Below are 19,419 nucleotides of genomic sequence, written 5' to 3'. Positions count from 1 at the left end.
CGGGTCGTCCTTATCGGCCCTGTGGGGCGGTGGCACCGGGGAGTGGAGTGGGCAGAGCCTATGTTGGAGACCGTGGGAAAGCAGCCTCTGTGCTGCCTGCCCGGCTCGAGCGAGTCCCCACATGCCTGCCATGACTGCACAGCTTTGGGAAAACCTCTCGGGCTTGCAGGGACTCGGCCGGGCTGCGCAGGAGGGGTGGAGGGCTGAGCCCTGGCCTCTCCTCTCCGCCTCTGCCGTTTCTCCCGTCGGTAGGAACAGTGAGGGGTGTGGAGTCTCCGTGGAGCTGGGGGGCTGTTGTGGGAGCAGTGCCGTGTTTGCCCACCAGCCCTTCTAGACCCATCCCTCAGAGGGGAGGGGTTGGGAGAGAGATGCCCGTTTCCCAGCTCTGTGCCCACCCTACCTCCTGTTTAGGGGGTTCTTGTGTGTGATTTTGACCTGCTCCTGCTGTCCCTGCAGCTTTCTTCCCTCCTGCTTCCTCACTGTGGTGGCTGGGCTGTTTCTCCCATGACTCTCTGCGTCTAGACCTGGCTGTCCCGTGCCTTTGCCAATCAAACCTGAGCTTCCTCCTCTGACAGGTCTGTATGGAAGAATATTGCCTTTCTGTACCAAAATGTTGATTGTGGCTCACTTGCTGTTCTCCTTTGGGCGGGGGTGTTGGAGGGGTCCAGGCCAAAGCCCATCCCCAGGTCTGTGGGCTGAGGATCCCTGGAGGGAGAGCCCTGGTGCATACCTGGAGGGTGGTGAGTTTTGGCAGCACTCAGAGGGGCTCATGGGATCCCCTTTAGGGGGATCCCATTATATTCCATCCTCTTTCCTGGCTAGGAAGGAGCTGTGGAGCCAAGGTTGTCTCCCCATCTCTTACTGCACCAGGAAGGAGGGAGCAGATACATGGCCCTCTCCCTCCACCCTTCCCTGGAGGAAGCAGTAGGATGTGGGTCACTTCTCATTCTTCAGGAGTGTCCCCTGCCCCACCCCGGGGACATGTCCTCCCCTCCTGCACTGTCTGCCCGCAGCTTTTCCTTGCCCATGAGGTTTTCCCTCAGCCCACAGCAGTGCTTCTGAATCTGGCTCAGCCCCAGCTGTTTGCTGTGCTGGGGGGACCTTCTGTCCCCACAGTGCCACTTTTCCAAGCTTTAATGCTTGGGACAGTTTGCATCTAAGTCCTGCTCCAGGACCCTCTTGCCAGCTCTCTGGTGATGGGTGGGAGTGGGTGTTAATGCCATAAGATTTTTTTATTTTTTTTTTTCCCCTGTTCTGAAAATCTGCTGTAACAAAATCAGTCTCTTCTGACCGCTCTTCTCTCCTCCTTTCCTCCCCCAAAATCATGTGCAGTGAAGAGAGGGGCTCCTGCCCTTCTGGGTCATTTTTCCCACCCTCACCTTGACACCAAGCCGCCTCTGCTTGTGCCTCCCCGTGCCCCCCGCCCTGCCCACCCTGGGCACCCGTCACCCATGGACGACTCGGAAGTGGAGTCGACCGCCAGCATCCTTGCCTCTGTCAAGGAGCAGGAGGCACAGTTCGAGAAGCTGACCCGGGCCCTGGAGGAGGAACGGCGCCATGTCTCAGCCCAGCTGGAGCGAGTCCGGGTCTCCCCACAGGACGCCGGCCCGGGCTTGGCCAACGGCACGCTCACCCGGCGGCACCAGGTAAAACACCCCCTCGGCAGAGGGGCGTGCACAGGCTCCTGGAGCCCCTGGAGCTGCCTCCCCTCAGCCCTCCTTGGATATGGGAGGTGGAGGAGGGCCCGGCTGTTCTTGTGGCACTGAAGTACTGGAGTCGGTCTGGGGGTGTGCAGACCTCCTTTGGCAGACAGAGGATTCAGGAGAGGAGGTGCCAGCCTGGAGGGTCTTGCTGCCAGGTTGGCTGTGCTCTGGTTTTGGGAAGGTCAGAGGTTGGCTGTGGTCAGTTCCAGGGTATCTCTGCTCCCCATCCTGCTCGGCTGCTTGGAGTGCAGCTGAAATGCTGAGGCTGGGGTGTGTGTGTGTGTCTCCTTCTGTGTGTGACAAAGGGTAAATACCTGGAATCTGTCTGTCCCCACATGGCCAAACCAGAGATGGGAGATCTTTTTTACAGGGCTGGAAATGTGGTTTCATCTGCCTTGGCTTGAGGTGTCTCCTCACTTTTTCGGGCTCAGTCTTGGAGAGGGGTGCTTGGAGGGCTGGTGCGTGGTGGTGTGCAGGAGCCAGGTGCCTTTCTGGCTGTGGAAGGTGGTGGTGCCAGGAGGGACCTGTGGGGAAGGGCAGGGTGGACAGAGGAAGAGTTCAGGTGTCAAACAGCAGCACCCTGTGATCGGCCTCCACATGGTTCTCTCAGGCCCAGGGGGGCCTCTGGGGTCATTGGTGGCTCTTACGTCAGGAGCTGTAGGAGGTGTCCAGGGCCCTGCCAGGGAGCAGGGAAGGGTCGTGGCCGTTCCATCAGGAGCATATAGGAGAGCTAGGATGTTGAGGTGTTTCCTCCAACTCTTGGCCGGGCAGACCTGGAGGAGATTTGCTGCATGTGGCACAGAGCCCTCCTGAGGAGTGTGTTCCTCTGCTGGGGGCTCCGGTGGGCTGCATGGTGGATGCCTGTCAGGTGCATGAGATGGGCTGCTCAGGGCCCTGCAGGGAACTGAGCATGGGTCCTTGGGAGATTGGTGTAGTAATGGGCCTGCTGCCCTGTTGTGTTTCAGAACGGACGTTTCCTGGGCGATGCTGACCTGGAAAGACAGAAATATTCAGATCTGAAGCTCAACGGGCCACAGGTAGGGGGAGCTCAGCCCTATGGCTGTGGGCAGCCTGCTTGCTTTGGGAGGGTACATGGCTCCAATGTCCCTAGACGAAATGGGAGAGGGTGATTTGGGCTCCTCATGTGGCCCCTCTGGCTTAAAGGTACCTTTTTCCAAAAGGTATCAGGGCTCCCTGTGAAGAAAGATCTCTCGTCCAGCTGAGGCCAGGAAGGCCCAGTTTGGTGACAGGGCCTGACTGCCTGTTGCTTTCTCCCCTCAGGACCACAGCCACCTCTTGTACAGCACAATCCCCAGGATGCAGGACCCGGGCCAGATCGTGGAGGAGACGTACACCATGGAGGAAGACCCAGAAGGGGCCATGTCAGTCGTGTCTGTGGAGACGTCAGATGATGGGACAACTCGGCGTACAGAGACCACGGTACGGGCCTGGGGACACCATGGAGGGACAGGGCATGGTGGGGGACTGTGGTGGCTGGGTGCTCTGCCACGAGCTGAAACAGGGTGTGAAATGTTCCTGAAGTGCTGGGCTGGAAGGGGAATCCGGGGACACAGGGACACGGTGTGTTTCCTGATGTGACCGTGCCCTGCCATGTGTGTCACCCCTGCCAGGTGAAGAAGGTGGTGAAGACCGTGACCACCCGGACGGTGCAGCAGGTGCCAGTGGGGCCTGATGGGCTGCCTTTGGAAACGTCCCCCGTGACCAGCAACTATGTCCAGACCATGGACAGGAACTTCCGCAAGAACGGCAACGGGGGCCCCGGCAGCTACCTGGGCCAGGCGGGCACAGCCACCCTCCCTCGCAACTACCACTACCCCGATGGCTACGGCCGCCCCTATGAGGATGGGTACCCAGGCAGTGACCACAGCTACGGCAGCCTGTCCCGCGTCACCCGCATCGACGAGCGCTACCGCCCCTCCATGGACACCTACCGGGCCCCCAGCCGCCAGGACATCTATGGCCCCCAGCCCCAGGTGCGTGTTGGGGGCAGCAACATGGACCTCAACCATTTCCACCCTGAGCCCTACGGCCTGGAGGATGACCAGCGCAGCGTGGGCTTTGAAGATGTGGACTACGGGCTCATGTCTGACTATGGCACGGCCAGGAGGGCGGGGACCCCATCTGATGCTCGGCGGCGGCTCAGGTATGTGGCAGGAGGCTCTGGGGTGCTCTGGGGTCCCTTGACCTTTATTTGGAGGAAGGAGGACCATGCACCACAACACCGTGAGCTGAGTCACACGCAGCTCACACAGGAGGAAATTTGTATCTGCTTCTAATTGTCTCCTTAATTGGTGGTTAAACCTGGGTGCTAATTGAGCCAGAGCCAGTCGTCCTGCAGCGAGGAGTTCCAGTGGGCAGCTGGATGTAGCTCCAGGCCCTTCCCTCTGTGCCACCAGGGCTGTGAGTGCTCCAGTGTGGCATATCCCTCTGGGAGCAGTGCCTGTGTGGGCTGTGTGTCGGGAGCAACTGCAGTCCCATGACTGTGCTCTCCCTGAGCCAAGAGCAGCCCAGGGAAGGGGAGCTTAGCCCAGGCTGGGGTGAGCAGGGCTCGCCCCACAGTGCCCCAGGAGCTTTCCTGCACAGCCCGACTGGGAGAAGCTGCTCAACCTGTTTGGCAGCAGCAGCCTCTCCCCTTTGTGTGTCTGTGGTGATGGCAGCTCCTCCAGCTTGCTGGGCTATGCCGTCCTCAGAGGCCAGAGCAGGGTCCTGGTGGTCTTTCCTGCCCTGCCAGGTATTCAGGATGTCACCTGCCTGAGGCCATGACTCCTGCCCATGTCTCTTGTGCCAGCTGTCTCTGCACAAGTGCTGCTTCCTGCTCTCCTCCTGGCTGGGCTGTCAGCAGGGCTTTGGGCAGGTGCTGGGGGATGGCTCTGGGCATGGTGAGGTAGCAAAGGAGCGAGGGGCTGAGCCAGAGTCCTGGAAATGGGGAAGGGACTGTGTCAGCATCTCCTGAGTGCCCCAGAGTGGGCCCAGGCAGCCTAAGCTCCTGGGACATAAAACAGAGGCAACAGGGAGAGACCTGGGGTAAAGGAGGCTCTTCCCAGCCCCTGTGGAGATCTGCCTGATCCAGGTGGATGCTGTAAATCCATGGTAGCTCCTGGCTCCCGGAGGGACTGAAGGAGCAGCTTTGTCTGTCCTTGTGGCTGGTGCCAGCACAAGTGCTTCTGGGCTGTGGTGAACCAGTTGGGGCGGTTGCTCACCCAGATGGATTTTCCTCGGCCTCTTTGCTTTGTGTAGCTTGTGCTGGCTGGAGGAGGGCAGGCAGGGCTGCTCCAGGCTTCTCACTCCTTGGGCAGCCCAGGACAAACCAGTGTTGGCAGTTTTGAGCACTGGCCATCAGGTCCTGGTCCCTTAGGGAGCATCTTGGGCAGAAGGGGTTATATAGGTGTGTCCAGCCCCTGACTGCTTGTCCAGCCAGAGACTCTAGCTTGTGTACTTTCCCTGGGTGGCCTTTGAGACCACGAGTCCTCTCTGCTGTGCAGGAAAATGTCAGGGCTCCTGCTCCTCCACGTCCTGGGGGAAGGCAGTTACAGGAGTCAAGTGCAGGAGCTGCAGCCAGGTGGGGAGACTGAGGGATGTAGGTCACGTAGAGGGAGAAGGTCAGCTCTGTTGGAGTTGCAGGAACAGCTCAGGGTATGAAAGATAGGTTGGTGGGCCCCTGAGCCAGCTCTCCCTCTCCCCGGGCAGAGCGATAAAGATCACAGCAATCTGTGGAATCCAGGCGCTGTTGAACTTGGCTTGTCCCCCACCTTCTCAGTTACCATCCACACTGGCTGCCCAGCTCACAGGGATGGGAACAGGGAGAGCAGCATCCCCCCGCCTCAGATGTTTGTCTTGAGCAGGAGCCTGGCTGTTAACGACTTCCTTCGGGGAGGCAGCTCGCCAGGCACGCGGAGCAGAAGGAGTGCCTCGAGCCGCAGGATGCCGTGCGTGCTGGCTGCCATCCATCGGCTGCAGAGAGCTCCGGCCCCTGCTCTGGGGTCTTGTCAGAGCTCCCTCTCTGCAGGGAAGGAAGGAAGGGGGTCCTTCCCATTCCTTGCTAGCCCCATCTTGCCTGGAGGGGATCCAGCACCGTGGGATCCTCCACAATTTCAGGGGAGGATCCAGTACCACGGTGGGACAGGAGGTCCTTTCCGGGGAGTGCGAGTCTTGGCATCAGAGCTGCCAGCTGTGTTGGCAAGTGTTGGTGGCTGTGACTCGCTCCAGCCTCGTGCTGCTGCTCCTCGGCACCTCTGCACAGCCAGGCATGGGGCATGTCCCCACTGGGACCTGCTGGAAGCCAGCCTGGCAGCCCAGTGCCACAGCACCCAGGGGTTATGTGACTGTGGAAGTGGCTCTAAAGCTGGTGGTTTGGACAAGTCATGTACCAGAGGCTGTAGGAAGGGAAGTGGTGACAGCAGCAGGACCTGCCACTATCCTTGTCAGGATACTCAGGGGCAGGAGGTGTCTGTGCCTGATCCAGGAGCTCCGGAGGTGGCTGAGCAGCCCCTGGGGCAGGTGTGAGCTGGAGTGGAGGTAGAAGCCTCTCCTTCGTTTTGTTTGAATGTCCTCAGTGCCCTGGCACAGCAGGGGTGACTGAGCTGTCCCCTCCCATCCCTTTCTCTTGGAAATCACTGGATTCCTCTGCCGGGGTGGGGGAAGGATTGTAGTGCCAATGACTTCGAAAATGAGAGAATCTGGTATTTGCGAGGTGTATGTTCTGGGGGTGTGAAATGCCACTTTGGTATGCGGGGCAGTAGTTACACTTTAAACTTCTATGTGCTTGTTTGGGCTCATTCCCAGTGCTGCCAGTCTATGGATGAGCTGTTCCTGGCCAGGGCAGGGGTCTGGGAGCACAGCTCTTCCCCAGGCCTGCCCTGGGAGCCATGAGGTTGATCCCTGGAGCCTGTGTGTCTCTAGGTGCCCAACTCAGCCTCTCCCCAGAGCAGCAGCACACCTTGCCTGTGGTGCTGGCTCTTGCCTGTGCCTCAGGGCTGGATCCTGCCTCTGCAGGGATCAGAGACCAAGATCCAGCTTCATCCCTTCCATCCCTGTTGGGCTGGAAGAGGCACCGCCTCCCCCAGGTCCAGGATTGTGCTCAGACGCCCTCTGCCCTCTCTCCTAGGAGTTATGAAGACATGCTGGTGGATGAAGTGGCTCCTGACCGGTACTACTGGGCTCCGCTGGCCCAGCACGAGAGGGGCAGCCTGGCCAGCCTGGACAGCCTGCGGAAAGGCGGCCCGGCCCCTGGGAACTGGCGCCAGCCGGAGCTGCCGGAGGTCATAGCCATGCTGAGCTTCCGGCTGGACGCCGTCAAGTCCAACGCAGCTGCCTACCTGCAGCACCTGTGCTACCGCAACGACAAGGTGAAGACGGAGGTGCGCCGGCTGAAGGGCATCCCCGTGCTCGTGGGGCTGCTGGATCACCCCAAGAAGGAGGTGCATTATGGTGCCTGTGGAGCGCTCAAGAACATCTCCTTCGGCAAGGACCAGGATAACAAGATTGCCATCAAGAACTGCGACGGGGTGCCCGCGCTGGTGCGCCTGCTGCGCAAGGCCCACGACATGGACCTCACCGAGGTCATCACAGGTAGTGGCTCCAGGGAGGGCAGGACAGGCTGGCCCCTGGGGTGGGGTCTGTGGTCAGGGTCCAAGTGCTCACCTTCCACTTGTGGCATTGCAGGGACGCTGTGGAACCTGTCCTCGCACGATTCCATCAAAATGGCCATTGTGGATCACGCGCTACATGCCCTGACCGATGAGGTGGTCATTCCCCGCTCCGGCTGGGAGCGGGAGCCCAACGAGGATTCCAAACCCCGCCATATAGAGTGGGAGTCGGTGCTCACCAACACCGCTGGCTGCCTTAGGTATGGATCTGGCAGAGCACTGGCCTGGGTTTGGGCTGCAACACTCCTGGCACTTCCAGAGGACTGTGGAGCAGCTGCTCTCGTAAGACAGCTGCTGGTGGTGCAGACCTTGAGTTTGGAGGCATTTACCCTCAGTGAGGGGAGCTACAGGAGCTGTTAGCTCTCTTGAGCTCTGCGGGGTGTGGGTTGCCCCTCGTCTGCCCTCAGCTGTCTCTCCCATGATGGTTCTTTCCTGCCTGTCAGGAATGTGAGCTCGGAGCGGAGCGAGGCCCGTCGGAAGCTGCGGGAGTGTGATGGGCTGGTGGATGCCCTGATCTACATTGTGCAGTCTGAGATTGGCCAGAAGGACTTGGACAGCAAGGTACCGCAGTGGGACTGGTGTTGGGAAAGGGAGAGCTTGTGTGGGGTGCACCTGGCACTGTTGGACCAGAATGTGTCCGGCACTCGGCCTGCAATTTGGGGTAGGAATATTGGCCCCCCAGCAGGGGTCTGGTTGTATCACTCATCCCCACACCACTGTCCCCTGGCTCAGGCCTTCCCAATCAGCCTGGATAATGTCTTTGCTTGAATTTTCCTTGAGCTTTAAGCTTAAGGCTGGGTCGAGCCCTTGCTTGCAGACCTGGAGTGCTGCTCCCAGTCTCAGTCAGACACTCTGGTTCTCTCTCCAGCTGGTGGAGAACTGTGTGTGCCTGCTGAGGAACCTGTCCTACCAAGTCCACCGCGAGATCCCCCATGCCGAGCGCTACCAGGAGACGCCCCTTGTCCCTGCCAACAACGCCGGGCCCCACAACGCCAGCTGCTTTGGGGCCAAGAAGGGCAAAGGTTCGTGTGCCAGCAGCAGCAGGGCAGGGAGGGAGGGGAACAGAGACAGGTCTTGAGGGTGGTCTGGGGTATTTGTGCTCCTACTTGGACATCTCGTGTGAAGCCTGAAGGGCAGCTTTCTCTGGAGGTGCAATGGTCCCTGCTTCCCTGGCTCTGGGAGCTGTTGCTTGGCTTGCCCAAAGCGTTTGACACAAGCTGTGGTGGGTGTCTGTGGTGGCGGGTTGGTGACGGATACATGTCCACTAATTCCACGCCTTCCCTTTTCTCCTGTGTTGCCCCTTCCCCTTCCCTTTGCTTTCTTGCCAAATGATCTGCCCCATGACGCTGTTGGCACTTCCCTCCTCCTGCCTCCCCTCTCTCCTGTCCTTCTCTCCACCTCACCAATAGACGAGTGGTTCTCCAGAGGTGAGTGCGCTCTTGGTTTTACTTTTCCCGTGGTTTAATTGGGTGCTTTCTCCAGCTCTCTTTGCCCCTCTCCCCAGCTGGGCACATTCTGCCTGCAGCGTGGCCAATGCCCCCAATGTCCCCTCCTGCGACACGCTGGTCGCTTGGCTTCAGCTCGCCTCTGGGCTTGTTCCTGCAAGTGGCAAAGAGCTGTTGGGCTGAGGCAGGTGAGGAGGGGAGGAGTCTCACACCTCTCCACTTGCACTTTGAAGGTAAAAAGCTCCCAGAAGACCCTGGTGCCGACACAGTGGATTTTCCCAAAAGAACAACTCCAGCCAAAGGTATGCTCCTCGAGTGATTATGCAGGGCTTGGATGTCAGGGCAGCTTTTGCTGCAGTGGCTCTGGGAGAGGAGAGAGCAAGAGGAACTGTTTCCCATTGAAGTGCGTCTCTACAATGGGCAGAAGCTGGGTTTGGGGCAGGAATGCCCAAGGACCTGTTAAAACATGAGCTCTGCCAGTAGTTCTGAGGATCTTATACAGGGATGAGGTCAGTGCTGCCTTAGGACAGGCTTCAGAGGGAAATACTGCCCCAGGGGCTGAGGGACAGCACAGTGACACAGCCCTCTGTGGTGGTCTCAGACTTGCCAGCACAGTTGCCTTCTTGTCTGTTTTTCACTCCTGGGCATGAAGAATAGGCATGATTTAAAGCTAAAATCTGTCTTAAAGTGTTCCCCAGCCATGAGAGTGAGGAAGGGTCATTCCCAGGAGCCTCTGGGGACAAGTGTCTCACTGCATGTGAATCACAGCCCCTGACCAAGCAGTGGCTGGGATTTCTGGTACCCTGGGGCAGCCTGGCAAAGGATCCTACCCCCTGGGAGCCTGGGTAGAAGCTTCCACCAGTGCCCCTTTGGATTAGGCTGATGCTAGCAGAGCCCTTGGGTTTATCCCCTTCCTACCCATGTCCTCCTGGCAGGCTACGAGCTCCTCTTCCAGCCGGAAGTGGTGCGGATATACATCTCCCTCCTGAAGGAAAGCAAGACTCCGGCTATCCTGGAGGCTTCAGCAGGAGCCATCCAGAACCTGTGCGCTGGCAGCTGGACGGTGAGTGCCCACAGAGCTGGCGGTGCGACAGGGAAAGGGCGCAGGGAGCACCACCCGTGGGGGCTGGCAGCGGTGTCCCCAGCCCCGGGTGACACGGTGGCCCTGCGCCTCCCTGCAGTACGGCCGCTACATCCGCTCAGCCCTGCGCCAGGAGAAGGGGCTCTCCGCCATCGCCGACCTCCTGACCCACGACAGCGAGCGCGTGGTGAAAGCGGCATCCGGGGCCCTGCGCAACCTGGCCGTGGACCTGCGCAACAAGGAGCTGATAGGTGAGGGTGGCACGCTCCCTGTATCCATGCAGGCTAGGCAGGAGCTTCCTCCTTCTCCTCTTGGCTGCTGGGGAAATGTGTGGGCACAGCGTCAGCCCAGCTTTTGTCTGCTTCCCTCACCCAGAGCAGAGAGTGCTGAGCTCTGCAAAGAGGGACAGCTAAAGGGGTCACCTGTCAGTGGTTTTCCCTTCAGCCCTGTTCCCTGCTTGCTCATGCCCAACTCTTTATCCTTCCCAGGCAAACATGCCATCCCCAACCTAGTGAAGAACCTGCCTGGAGGCCAGCAGACCCCTGCCAAAAACCTGTCTGAGGACACAGTGGTGTCAATCCTCAACACCATCAATGAAGTGATCGTGGACAACCTCGAGGCGGCCAAAAAGCTCCGGGAAACGCAGGGGATTGAGAAGCTTGTGCTGATAAACAAATCTGGGTAGGCTCCGCTCAAAGGATGATGTTGGGGTGGAGAGGGGCTTCACTTCTTCTGGGTTTCCAAGCATCTCTTCCTTTGCCTCTTTCTAGGAACCGCTCAGAGAGAGAAGTCCGGGCAGCCGCCCTCGTCTTGCAGACAGTCTGGGGCTATAAGGAGCTGCGGAAGCCCCTTGAGAAGGAAGGCTGGAAGAAGTCAGATTTCCAGGTGTGGGGATGCCTCATGGTGGCCAGGGCATTAGGTGGGGTCCTGCAGCAGGGAGAAGGGTGTTTCTGGAGCTTGACAGTACTGGCCTGCAGCTCTTCACCTTGCTGGTGGCACTGGGCACCCACAGAGGTGTCCCTGTGCCGTTTTTCAGCTAATGGCCAGCAGGAAGTCTCTGCTAGGATCACTCTGCAAAGTGTCTGTGTACCACGTGAACATGAGGCAGGAATTTTGTCACTCTAAGTGCTGCTGTGACAGTGTTGAAAATAGGGTTCTTCCAGGCTCAGTTTCCTTCCCAAAAGCAGAGCCTGCCCTTGCTGCTGGAGGCACTGCCCTGGTCAAGGCAGGGCACCCCCATTCTGATGGGAGTGCAGTGGGGGGCTTCAGCACCTTCTGGTTACTTTGGACCCCTTACTCAAGGGCTGTGGGAGGGTTTCTGGGTTTGTGCTGGTGCCATAAGGGTGGGATGTGCTGGTGAGGAAGAAACCTCTGGGCCCAGGATTTGAGCGGTCACTGTTGCTATAGGTGAACCTGAGCAATGCCTCTCGGACCCAGGGAGGCAACTCCTTTGATGACAGCACCTTGCCTCTCATTGACAGGAACCAAAAAACAGGTATGTGCTTGCCTTCAGCACCTGTGCCTGCCATCATCCCTCTGCCTTGTGGGTACTCAGCGCAGCTGGCATTTGTCCCCTTCCTGCTCTCCAGCTTTGGCTTCCCTAGCAGCCACAGCTGCTCACACAGGGCCATTAGCATGGGCCTTGGGTGGCTTTCCTGGCCATCAGAGCCATCAGTTAGGGCTTGGATGGCTTCTTGGGGCTGGCATTGTAGGTCCTGTGGTGTCCTTGGGTCACAGAGCTGCAGCTGGGCCTGGGCTCCCCTAGTCAGGGCAGGGAGCAGTTTCTCTGCAGCTTCTGGCTGCAGGAGCTGTCCCTGATGTGTTCTCCCATGCTTGCAGACAAGAAATCCTCCCGGGAGGAGATCCAGATGAGCAACATGGGACCAGGTAGGAGAGGGGACTCCCCCTCCATATGTGGGGAGCAGGGTGGAGTTAACATCTCCTGTGGGAGTGGTGCAGCCCCCACGGAGGTGACATGACTGACTGACTGTCTCCTCTCCTGCTCCAGACAACTATTCCACACTCAACGAAAGGGACCACAGCAGGACGCTGGACCGATCTGGTGACCTCGGAGACATGGAGCCGGTGAAGGCAGTGCCGTTGATGGTGAGCAGCTCTCTTTAACTCAGGAAGAGTGGGATGGGTGTAGGAAATGCCACATCACTGTCCTGTCTGGCAGAGGAGGGGAGACCTGGGCTTCCCACAACTAACACCCCCCATGCCATGGCCTCTACTAACCGCATGTGTCTGCAGCAGGAGGAGGGGCAGGAGTCTCAGCCTGAGGTGGAGGAGGCAGAGGAAGATGCTGCTGTGCCCTCCTCCATGTCGGTATGTCCCATGGTGTCCTGCCCAATCTGACAGTGGTGACAGATCCTGCTGTGCTGTTAGGGGTGCTTGGCCAGCCAAATCCTGCTCCAATTACTGCTGCTGCAATCACTGGTGCCGTGATCCTGCCTCCGCCCTCACTCCCGCTCCAGCTTTAACACCTGTCCCTATCTCTCTCTCTCTCTCCACAGCAGAAGATCTAGTTGGCCTCCCTGCCTCTGCTCCGTTTTGAGTTGATAATATATTATATATATAAATATATAACTCTTCATGGTGGAATGGACCGACTTTTACCTTGTCTTATTGTTGGAATTTTGCTGGACTCTCTGTGCCAACCATCCAGCCAAATGCCTGGGCTGAGTCCCCAGGGCAGCCCAGGCCACTCGGTCTCCTCCAGGCCGCTGCACCTCCTTGTTCTGGGACACCACCACTGAGAACTCCTCCTCCCGTCCCCCACCACTTCCTTCCTCCTGAGAGTAAAACCTTCCTGCCTGACTCTGCCGGATCAGCCGGCGTGGATGCTGCACAAGGACTCGGATCTCTGCCTTGACCAGGAGCTGCCTTCTCTCCCACACCTTCCCCCTGCTCCAAGGTGTCTTGCAGGGACGGGGACTGGGACTTCACTCACCACCGCCTTGTTTTTGGTTTGGTTTTGTTGCCTATAGGTTATATTTTTTCATGTGGGATCACTCTTCAACCAGGGCCGTGGGGACAACAGGAGCGTCCCTCCTCCCTGAGGGCTGCAGGACTGGGGTCCAGGAGCCGGAGGCACAAGGGCCAGGGGAAGGAAAACCAGCAATAACGTCTCTTGCTTTGCTCTAGATGAGGCTTTTGGGGTCATGGGAAAGGGGGGATCCAGCTCTGGATCCTGCAGAGGAGTCTGGATGGGGCCCTGGCACCCACCCAGTGCCTGTATGAGGAGGATCCTTCTGTGAGGAAGGGGGTCCCTGTGGGGGGAGGAGATGCAGCAGGGTTTTGGGGAGAGCGGGCGGCTCGGGGCGCACTGGGCCGGGCACCTGGAGCCAGGATCCCACGGCGCTGCCCCGCTGACCTTTTCTTGACACGTGCCTTTCTTTTGCCACTGTGAAATAGCTCTTTGAATCGTACTGTCCGGCTGCTTCCCTGGAAAAGGGGAGTTTCCTGGGCTTCCAGCAGGGCTGAGCTCTTCCTTTCCCCGCTGGGAGCCTTGCCTGTCTGCAGTGGGGCTGGGAGCCTGTTTTGGGGGGAACCCAACCCCCCTGCCTTCACTGAGAGGGTGTGGGATGCTCATCTGCATCCTGGCCTGGGCTGCCATGGAGTTGGGGTGTGCTCCTCCTCCTCCTCCTCTTGGCTGTGGTGCTGGGGCACATCCATGTGCTGTGATCTTTTGGGGGGCCCTGGGGCTCCCTGTGCAACTGGAAGCCTCTGTAGGAGGCTGCAAACTGGAGCAGGAGCCCTCCCAGCCCGGGGCTCCCCCCAGGGCGGGCTCTCAGGGCACGGGGAGGTGGCAGGGGCAGAGCTGGTGCCTTGCTCCTGCCCCAGTTCCCCCCCAGCTCCAGCTGGGTCTGCCCTGCTTCCAGCCCCACCTCAGCTCGGTTGGGTTTTGTTCTGGGGTCTAACTCTTCTCTTTTCCTTTAAATATGTAAAACACTAATTCCTTTTTTAATTTTTAATTTCAAATGAACCAAAAAGACAGCGTCGCCCTTCTCTCCTCCTTGGCCCTGGTGGGGAGGAGGGCCAAGGAGGTGGGGAGGGGGAAGCGCCAAGCCGTTCCTTGTCTGATTCCTGTGCACACTCTTGTAACGCTTTTAAAACAAAATGATTTTTTTATATAAATAAAGTTTTTAAAGTGTGATGTGTGCCTGTCCTTTTTGGTGTTTCTGGCTTTGCTGCTGGGCCTAGGTGTCTTTTCCAGGAGTGGTGCTGTTCTCCGTGGCTCCCAGAGGCATCACTTTGTGACAAACCATGTGGTATTTCCCAGCCCTCCCACCTTGCCTTGCATCCTTGTCTTCAAAGCCACCAGTAAGCAGAGAAAAAGCAGGACCAGGTATTTTATTGCTTCAGGTCCAAGGGGCAGTGCCAGCGATGTCTTGCAGGGACGGGAACAAGGAATGATGCCTGGCAGCAGCAAGGCTGGGGGCAGTTAGCCGAGCAGAACCAGCTCCAGGGATGTTGATGGGTGGCATATGAGGCGTGTTTGGGTCAGCAGGGACAATGCCAGGCATGATGATGGTGGGGACGATACCGTGGACATCCAGGCACGGAGGCTGTGTGCTGGGCAGCTGGGGCTCAGACAAAGAGCTTGTCGTGGCAGGGCTGGCAGTACATCTTGTCGCCGCACTCACGGAAGGTGCCCTTGTGCAGCCGGCCCAGGCAGTAGGCGCAGACAAAGTGCTCGGGGTGGTACCTGCGCCCCGCGGCCGTGATGCAGCGCCCGGTGACGGGGCGGCCGCAGCCGTGGCAGATGGTGCCCTGCCGCTGGTGGAAGTGCAGCTCGCAGTAGGGCCGTCCCTCCAGCTCAAAGAAGGACCCACCGGTGAAGCCAGTCAGGCACTCCTGGGGGAAGGAGAGGGGAAGGCTGGCGTGGCCCTGGGAGCCACCCCCATTGAGTGCTTCCCTGCCCTCCCACTCACCGTGCACACGAAGCACTCGGTGTGCCAGACACCCTGCAGGGCCGACAGGTAGTTGTCCGTGACGGGGCGCTCACAGCCCTGGCATTTGGGGGCAAACATGGCCAGGAAGTCCTGGTGGCAGTATGGCTTCCCGTTGCGCTCCAGGAATCCTGTGGGGACAGGATTGGGATGGGCACCCATCTGGGGATGGCTCACCCTGGGGACAGTGGGACATGGAGGTAACCAGGATAGAAGGCAAAGAGAGACCACGGGCAGCTGTCAGATGGAGTGATAAGTGCAAGAGCAGGGAATACCTGGGATGGGGGCAGAACCCCCACACCTGTTCCTTGGGACATACCCTCATCTCCAAACACCTTCCCACAGTGGGCACAGAAGAAGTGCTCAGGGTGCCAGGTCTGCTCCAGGGCCGTGAGGACTTTCTGCAGAAAAAGCCGAGGTGAGGGGGCTGGTGGTGGCAGCCAGGGGGAGGCCAGGGGATCACTCACTCACTCACTCACTCACCTCGCGGATGGGGCCGGCACAGTAGGCACAGCGCGGGGAGAAGGCCTGGTGATAATCCTCCTCACAGAACGCCTGCCCGCCCTGCTCAAAGAAGGGCCCCTTGTCCAGCTCTTGCCCGCAGCGGGCACAGGTGAAGTGCTCGGGATGCCAGGTTTTGCCCAGGGCTGTGAGCACCTACGAGAAGGAGGCACAGGGGCCGTGAGGGCAGCTCCAGGGGGATGCCCAGGGGTACCGGGGTGGGGCGGGGACTCACCTTGCCAGCGATGGGCTTGCGGCAGGTGGCGCAGATGCCGGCAGGTGCGGCCGTGATTCCCAGCTCCTGCAGGTCCCGGGTGAGGCTGTCCAGCATGTTGTCCAGCAAGGACTCCATGGGCACCCTGGCTCCCTGCCCTGCAGCTGCCAGCTGCTGGGAAGGAGGATGGTGAGGTCTGGGTGAGGGCCAAGCCCCCTAGCCTGCTGCTCCAGGGCCAAGGCTCACCTTGCTCTGCGTGTGGCCCAGGTCGGCCAGGAGCTCATCCAGTTGCCAGGCGGCCTCCGTGGGTGGGGGTGAGGGGAGCAGCGGCTTTGGGACTGGTACAGGGGTGCTGGACGTGGCAGAGAGGGGAGATGCTGTGGTGTCCACCCCAAGGCTGGTACCGAGACCCCTCCACCCCTGCCAACACAGCCCTTTCCCACAGGCCACCACAGGGAACACTGCAGGTGTGCAGGATACAGTCTGTCCCAGGTGACCCTGGGTGGCAGATCCCAGCAAGGAATGGGCAGCCCCCGATGGCTTTGCCCTCCCATGGCCATTTTTACCTGTACACTGAATCCAAACCTTCTCCTGGAGGCTGAGCTCGAGGTGGCAGCGGCACCTGGAAGGACAAGCCTTTGTGGCAGAGTCCTCAGGGAGTTCCCCTGGCAGCTTCCCCTGTCCAGCACCACCATCATGAGCTGAGAGGTCTCTGTGCCCAGGCATTACCTTCAGGGTACCATGCTGGGCATCCTGGCAGGAGCTTGGTCCCTGCACAGCGCGCTCCTTGGAGGCCAGGCAGGAGCTCTGCTCCAGCTCTTCCAGCAAAGCATCTGCATAGATACACCCGGGTCAGGCCCCACAGCCAGTAGCTGCCCACCCTGTGGTCTTGTACCACTCCCAAAATCTCAGGAACAAAAGCAGTGTCACAGCAGATCCTGCTGGCCAGCTGCCAGTGCCCCTGAGGGGTCCTGAGCACCCTCCCCAAGGTGCCCATCCCAGTGCAGGATGTGCTCACCTTCCCAAAGAGTGGGGCAAAGGGTCATTCCCCCGCACACCATGTCAGCAAAGAAACCTCTGCCAGTCCCCAACCTGACTCAGCAGAAGCCCTGGCAGGGAAAAGCTCACCCTGGGCCCATCCTGCGTGTCTAGATCACCACTTCCCCCAAGCTGGGCCGAGCACTTTTCCTTTTCATTTTCGCCTCTCTGCCTCGGCTGTCCCTCACATTGGGAAACAGGGAATGCCCACAGCAGTGTGGCTGCTCCCCCACCCCAGGCCAGGGATAGCTCCCAGCTCCTGCTGGGTGCAGCCAGGGTTGTGGCGCTGCCACAGCCCATTTCCTGCTCTCAAGCTGGCTCCATTTTTGGCCAAGTGTTCGCTCAACCACTGGCCCCATCGGTCCCTTGGGATGGGGTAGGTACAGGAGGGAGCAGGGCTCCATGGCTGCCCCTCTGCAGCATCCCCTCCAGGTCCTGAGGTACAGGAAGGAAAAGGCTCGCTCCCCAGAGGTGCCAAAAATGTGACCCCAAGCCTGGCCTGGCTGCAAGATCAGGTCTGGAGAGTCCCAACTTACCCAAATCCTCCATCCTGCCTTGGTGTGGGGTCCCAGGGCCAGGGCAGCACCCCGAGGTGCTGCGATGGCAGTCGAGGCTGCACCAGCTCTGTTCCGGTCTCGCCTCCGCCCCCCGCACCGGGGTTTGTCACCCAGGGTTTCCTTTGTGGGCTGTGTGCCTCACACCACATGTGACAGGCACAACTGGGACACAGGGAGCCACAAACAGCCCAGGCTGGGGCTGCAGAGGGGAGAAACTGGCCAATGGGCTGCCCAAGGAGCTCCAGAAGCCAAGACGTGGATGTCCAGGCCCTTTCTGAAAGCCACTGGCCACGTGTGAGAAGGGATGGCGTCTCAGTGCTGGGTGGAAATGGATTTGTGGCAGCATGATGGAGCAGTGCTGTCACGTTCTAGTAGAACCTTTGTGGGACACTTCTGGAGCCTCATCATCGATTTCCAGGTAACAGCAAATCCCTTTTTGGCAGAGAAATCTCCTGGCGCTGCTGGGAACAGACAGTGGATGTGGAAACAGCTCCAAGGGACGGAGGGAGTGTTAATGCCAGAGGTGGGTGCACATGGCTTGGCATGTCCTTTAGGCTCTTGTTTGGGTGTTTGGAGGAGGCAGCACCTGGTAGGTGACCAACAACATCTCAGTCACCTTGGCCACCAGCCCTGCCAAAGTTTCACCATGTCCTGGCTTGGATCCTCTTTAGTCCAACCAGAAAAACCCTTGTGAGCAAAGGTTATGAGCCACAGACTCTGTCCTCTGTGGGGAGGCACCTGTACCCACAGGGGTCAGGCTGGCACTGCCTTGGCCCTGCTCCTGGGCATTGCTGAGCAGTGTCCCTGGGTGGGCTGGAGCTGAGCCCCTCCAGCTGCCACCTCAGGGCTCACTTCACTCCTGACACCAATTTGTTGCCTGCTCACAGCAGGGACATCCAGCCCAGCCCCACCTCAGGAAAAGGCCCCTGGGACACCAAGCCACTGTGTCCGGGCTGTGTTTCAGGCCAGGAATGCTGAGAGCCACCCAAAGCTGAGAGGAGGCACTGCTGGTGTCACTCCTCAGGGCTGCTTGGAGATGGGATCCTTCTGTCAGGGGCTTCCCGTTCTGCACACAGCAGAACCTTCCTGCCTGCGGAAGGTTTCAGGCTATTTTTAGCTTTCTCAGTGATTTAGTGATGTGTGAGCTTGAGTGCACACGAGCATCTGGAGTTGAACTTCTTAAAACGTGTCCTTACAGAATCCAGAGGCCAAAGGCTGAGCTGTGCCCTGCCCTGAGCTCTGCTCCCCTGTTCTATCAAGAATGAAGTGACTCCAGCCCTGCCTGCAGAGGGGAAATCAGTCATAACAATGACAGGGACAGCTTGGCATGGGGCTGACAATAAGCAGGGACAGGAGAAATCCCTCTGCAAAGACCCTGAGGTTTTCTTTAGCTTTCATGCAAGGACATTCACCTCCTTCCTAGTGTCTGGGTCAGGGGAGTGTGGTTCTCCACAGTGAGGGGGTTTATTAGCACACTCTCAGGAACTGTTGGAAGCTTTTGTTTTCTAGGAACATACCAAAGCTCAGGACTTGAAATGCGGAAGCAAAAGGAAGCTTGGAGCCCTCTCTCTGGTGGGAACCAGTTCAGCAAACAGGATTTTCCAGCTGAACTCTGCGGGCTCTTTGAACCCCTGTGATTCTTGCTGTCTCCTGAGGCAGGATGAGGAGCACCTTGTTCTGGGGAAGTGTTACCCTTTGTTCTCCTGTCCTAAAACTGTGGGTAAGATCAGCCAAACCCTCCGCTCCAGAGCAATCACGTCCCAGTCCTCTTCCCCAATCCAAGCCCTCGATCCTGGCCTGGTGTCACATCCCGCTACAGCCAAGGCAAAGGAATACTGTGCCAGGATCAGTCCAGGTCCAAATGGCGACCGTGACAAAACCCGCTCCCGGGTGGTGCCCTCAGCGTCTGTGGGGGTGAAGCTTTGGGGTTTTGTGTGGGTTTAATGTGTTAATGCAGTTCCTGTGGGAGAACCATGCGCTGGTGGGGTTGTTTTGGGGAGGGGCTCGGGCCTTGGAGATCACGGGGGCGGGTCCCCCCGCACAGCCGCTCCCGGGGCTCCTGCCCAGGGCCCGTTCGGGGCGGGGACACAGCCGGGAACGGGGAACCGGCGCGGCCTCATCTCCGGTGGAACTACAACTCCCGACTGGCACCGCGCATGCGCGGCCGCGGGACGGAAGCGGGCGGGGCTAGGGCTGTGTGCTCCGCCCCCCTTGCGCCGGCCACCATTTTGTCACCGACTTTCACCCGCCGCCCGACGG

General features: G+C 59.2%; 3 protein-coding genes across 7 annotated transcripts in view; 2 read left to right on the top strand and 1 right to left on the bottom strand.

Annotated features, from left to right (window-relative positions):
* The first annotated feature begins 267 nt into the window (after nucleotides 1-267).
* On the top strand, nucleotides 268-14,052 carry CTNND1 (catenin delta 1). Of its 4 annotated transcripts, XM_033515274.1 has the most exons (20): nucleotides 268-575; nucleotides 1,333-1,646; nucleotides 2,669-2,740; nucleotides 2,985-3,143; nucleotides 3,335-3,867; nucleotides 6,829-7,292; nucleotides 7,386-7,569; nucleotides 7,813-7,930; nucleotides 8,238-8,391; nucleotides 8,779-8,796; nucleotides 9,048-9,116; nucleotides 9,750-9,877; nucleotides 9,996-10,146; nucleotides 10,384-10,576; nucleotides 10,666-10,780; nucleotides 11,303-11,390; nucleotides 11,735-11,782; nucleotides 11,904-12,001; nucleotides 12,149-12,223; nucleotides 12,415-14,052. In XM_033515274.1, exons 2-20 carry the CDS (start codon nucleotides 1,452-1,454, stop codon nucleotides 12,421-12,423), a joined length of 2,871 nt encoding a protein of 956 aa, XP_033371165.1. In that variant the 5' UTR covers nucleotides 268-575; nucleotides 1,333-1,451; the 3' UTR covers nucleotides 12,424-14,052. The 4 variants fall into 4 exon arrangements, with proteins under 4 accessions (XP_033371165.1, XP_015485412.2, XP_015485414.1 ...); XM_015629926.3 differs by lacking the exon at nucleotides 8,779-8,796 and having other exon boundaries at nucleotides 273-575; XM_015629928.3 differs by lacking the exon at nucleotides 12,149-12,223 and having other exon boundaries at nucleotides 273-575.
* A 179-nt stretch (nucleotides 14,053-14,231) lies between these two features.
* On the bottom strand, nucleotides 14,232-19,369 carry LPXN (leupaxin). Of its 2 annotated transcripts, none has more exons than XM_015629939.2 (9): nucleotides 17,140-19,369; nucleotides 16,295-16,398; nucleotides 16,132-16,187; nucleotides 15,812-15,917; nucleotides 15,587-15,739; nucleotides 15,334-15,507; nucleotides 15,170-15,251; nucleotides 14,833-14,981; nucleotides 14,232-14,755 (listed from the first exon to the last, which is right to left on the bottom strand). In XM_015629939.2, exons 1-9 carry the CDS (start codon nucleotides 17,150-17,152, stop codon nucleotides 14,489-14,491), a joined length of 1,104 nt encoding a protein of 367 aa, XP_015485425.1. In that variant the 5' UTR covers nucleotides 17,153-19,369; the 3' UTR covers nucleotides 14,232-14,488. The 2 variants fall into 2 exon arrangements, with proteins under 2 accessions (XP_015485425.1, XP_015485426.1); XM_015629940.2 differs by having other exon boundaries at nucleotides 15,587-15,736; nucleotides 17,140-19,367.
* The window catches only part of ZFP91 (ZFP91 zinc finger protein, atypical E3 ubiquitin ligase), a 17,661-nt gene continuing 15,185 nt past the window's right edge, over nucleotides 16,944-19,419 (top strand). Inside the window, exon 1 of the mRNA XM_015629937.3 lies at nucleotides 16,944-16,979. Within this exon, the coding sequence (XP_015485423.1) occupies nucleotides 16,975-16,979 (5 nt within the window). The 5' untranslated portion in view covers nucleotides 16,944-16,974. The remainder of the gene's footprint in view (nucleotides 16,980-19,419) is intronic.

This window comes from Parus major, chromosome 5 (assembly GCF_001522545.3).
Source record: "Parus major isolate Abel chromosome 5, Parus_major1.1, whole genome shotgun sequence".
Taxonomy (NCBI): Eukaryota; Metazoa; Chordata; class Aves; order Passeriformes; family Paridae; genus Parus; species Parus major.
This window is presented reverse-complemented; position numbering and strand designations above follow the sequence as displayed.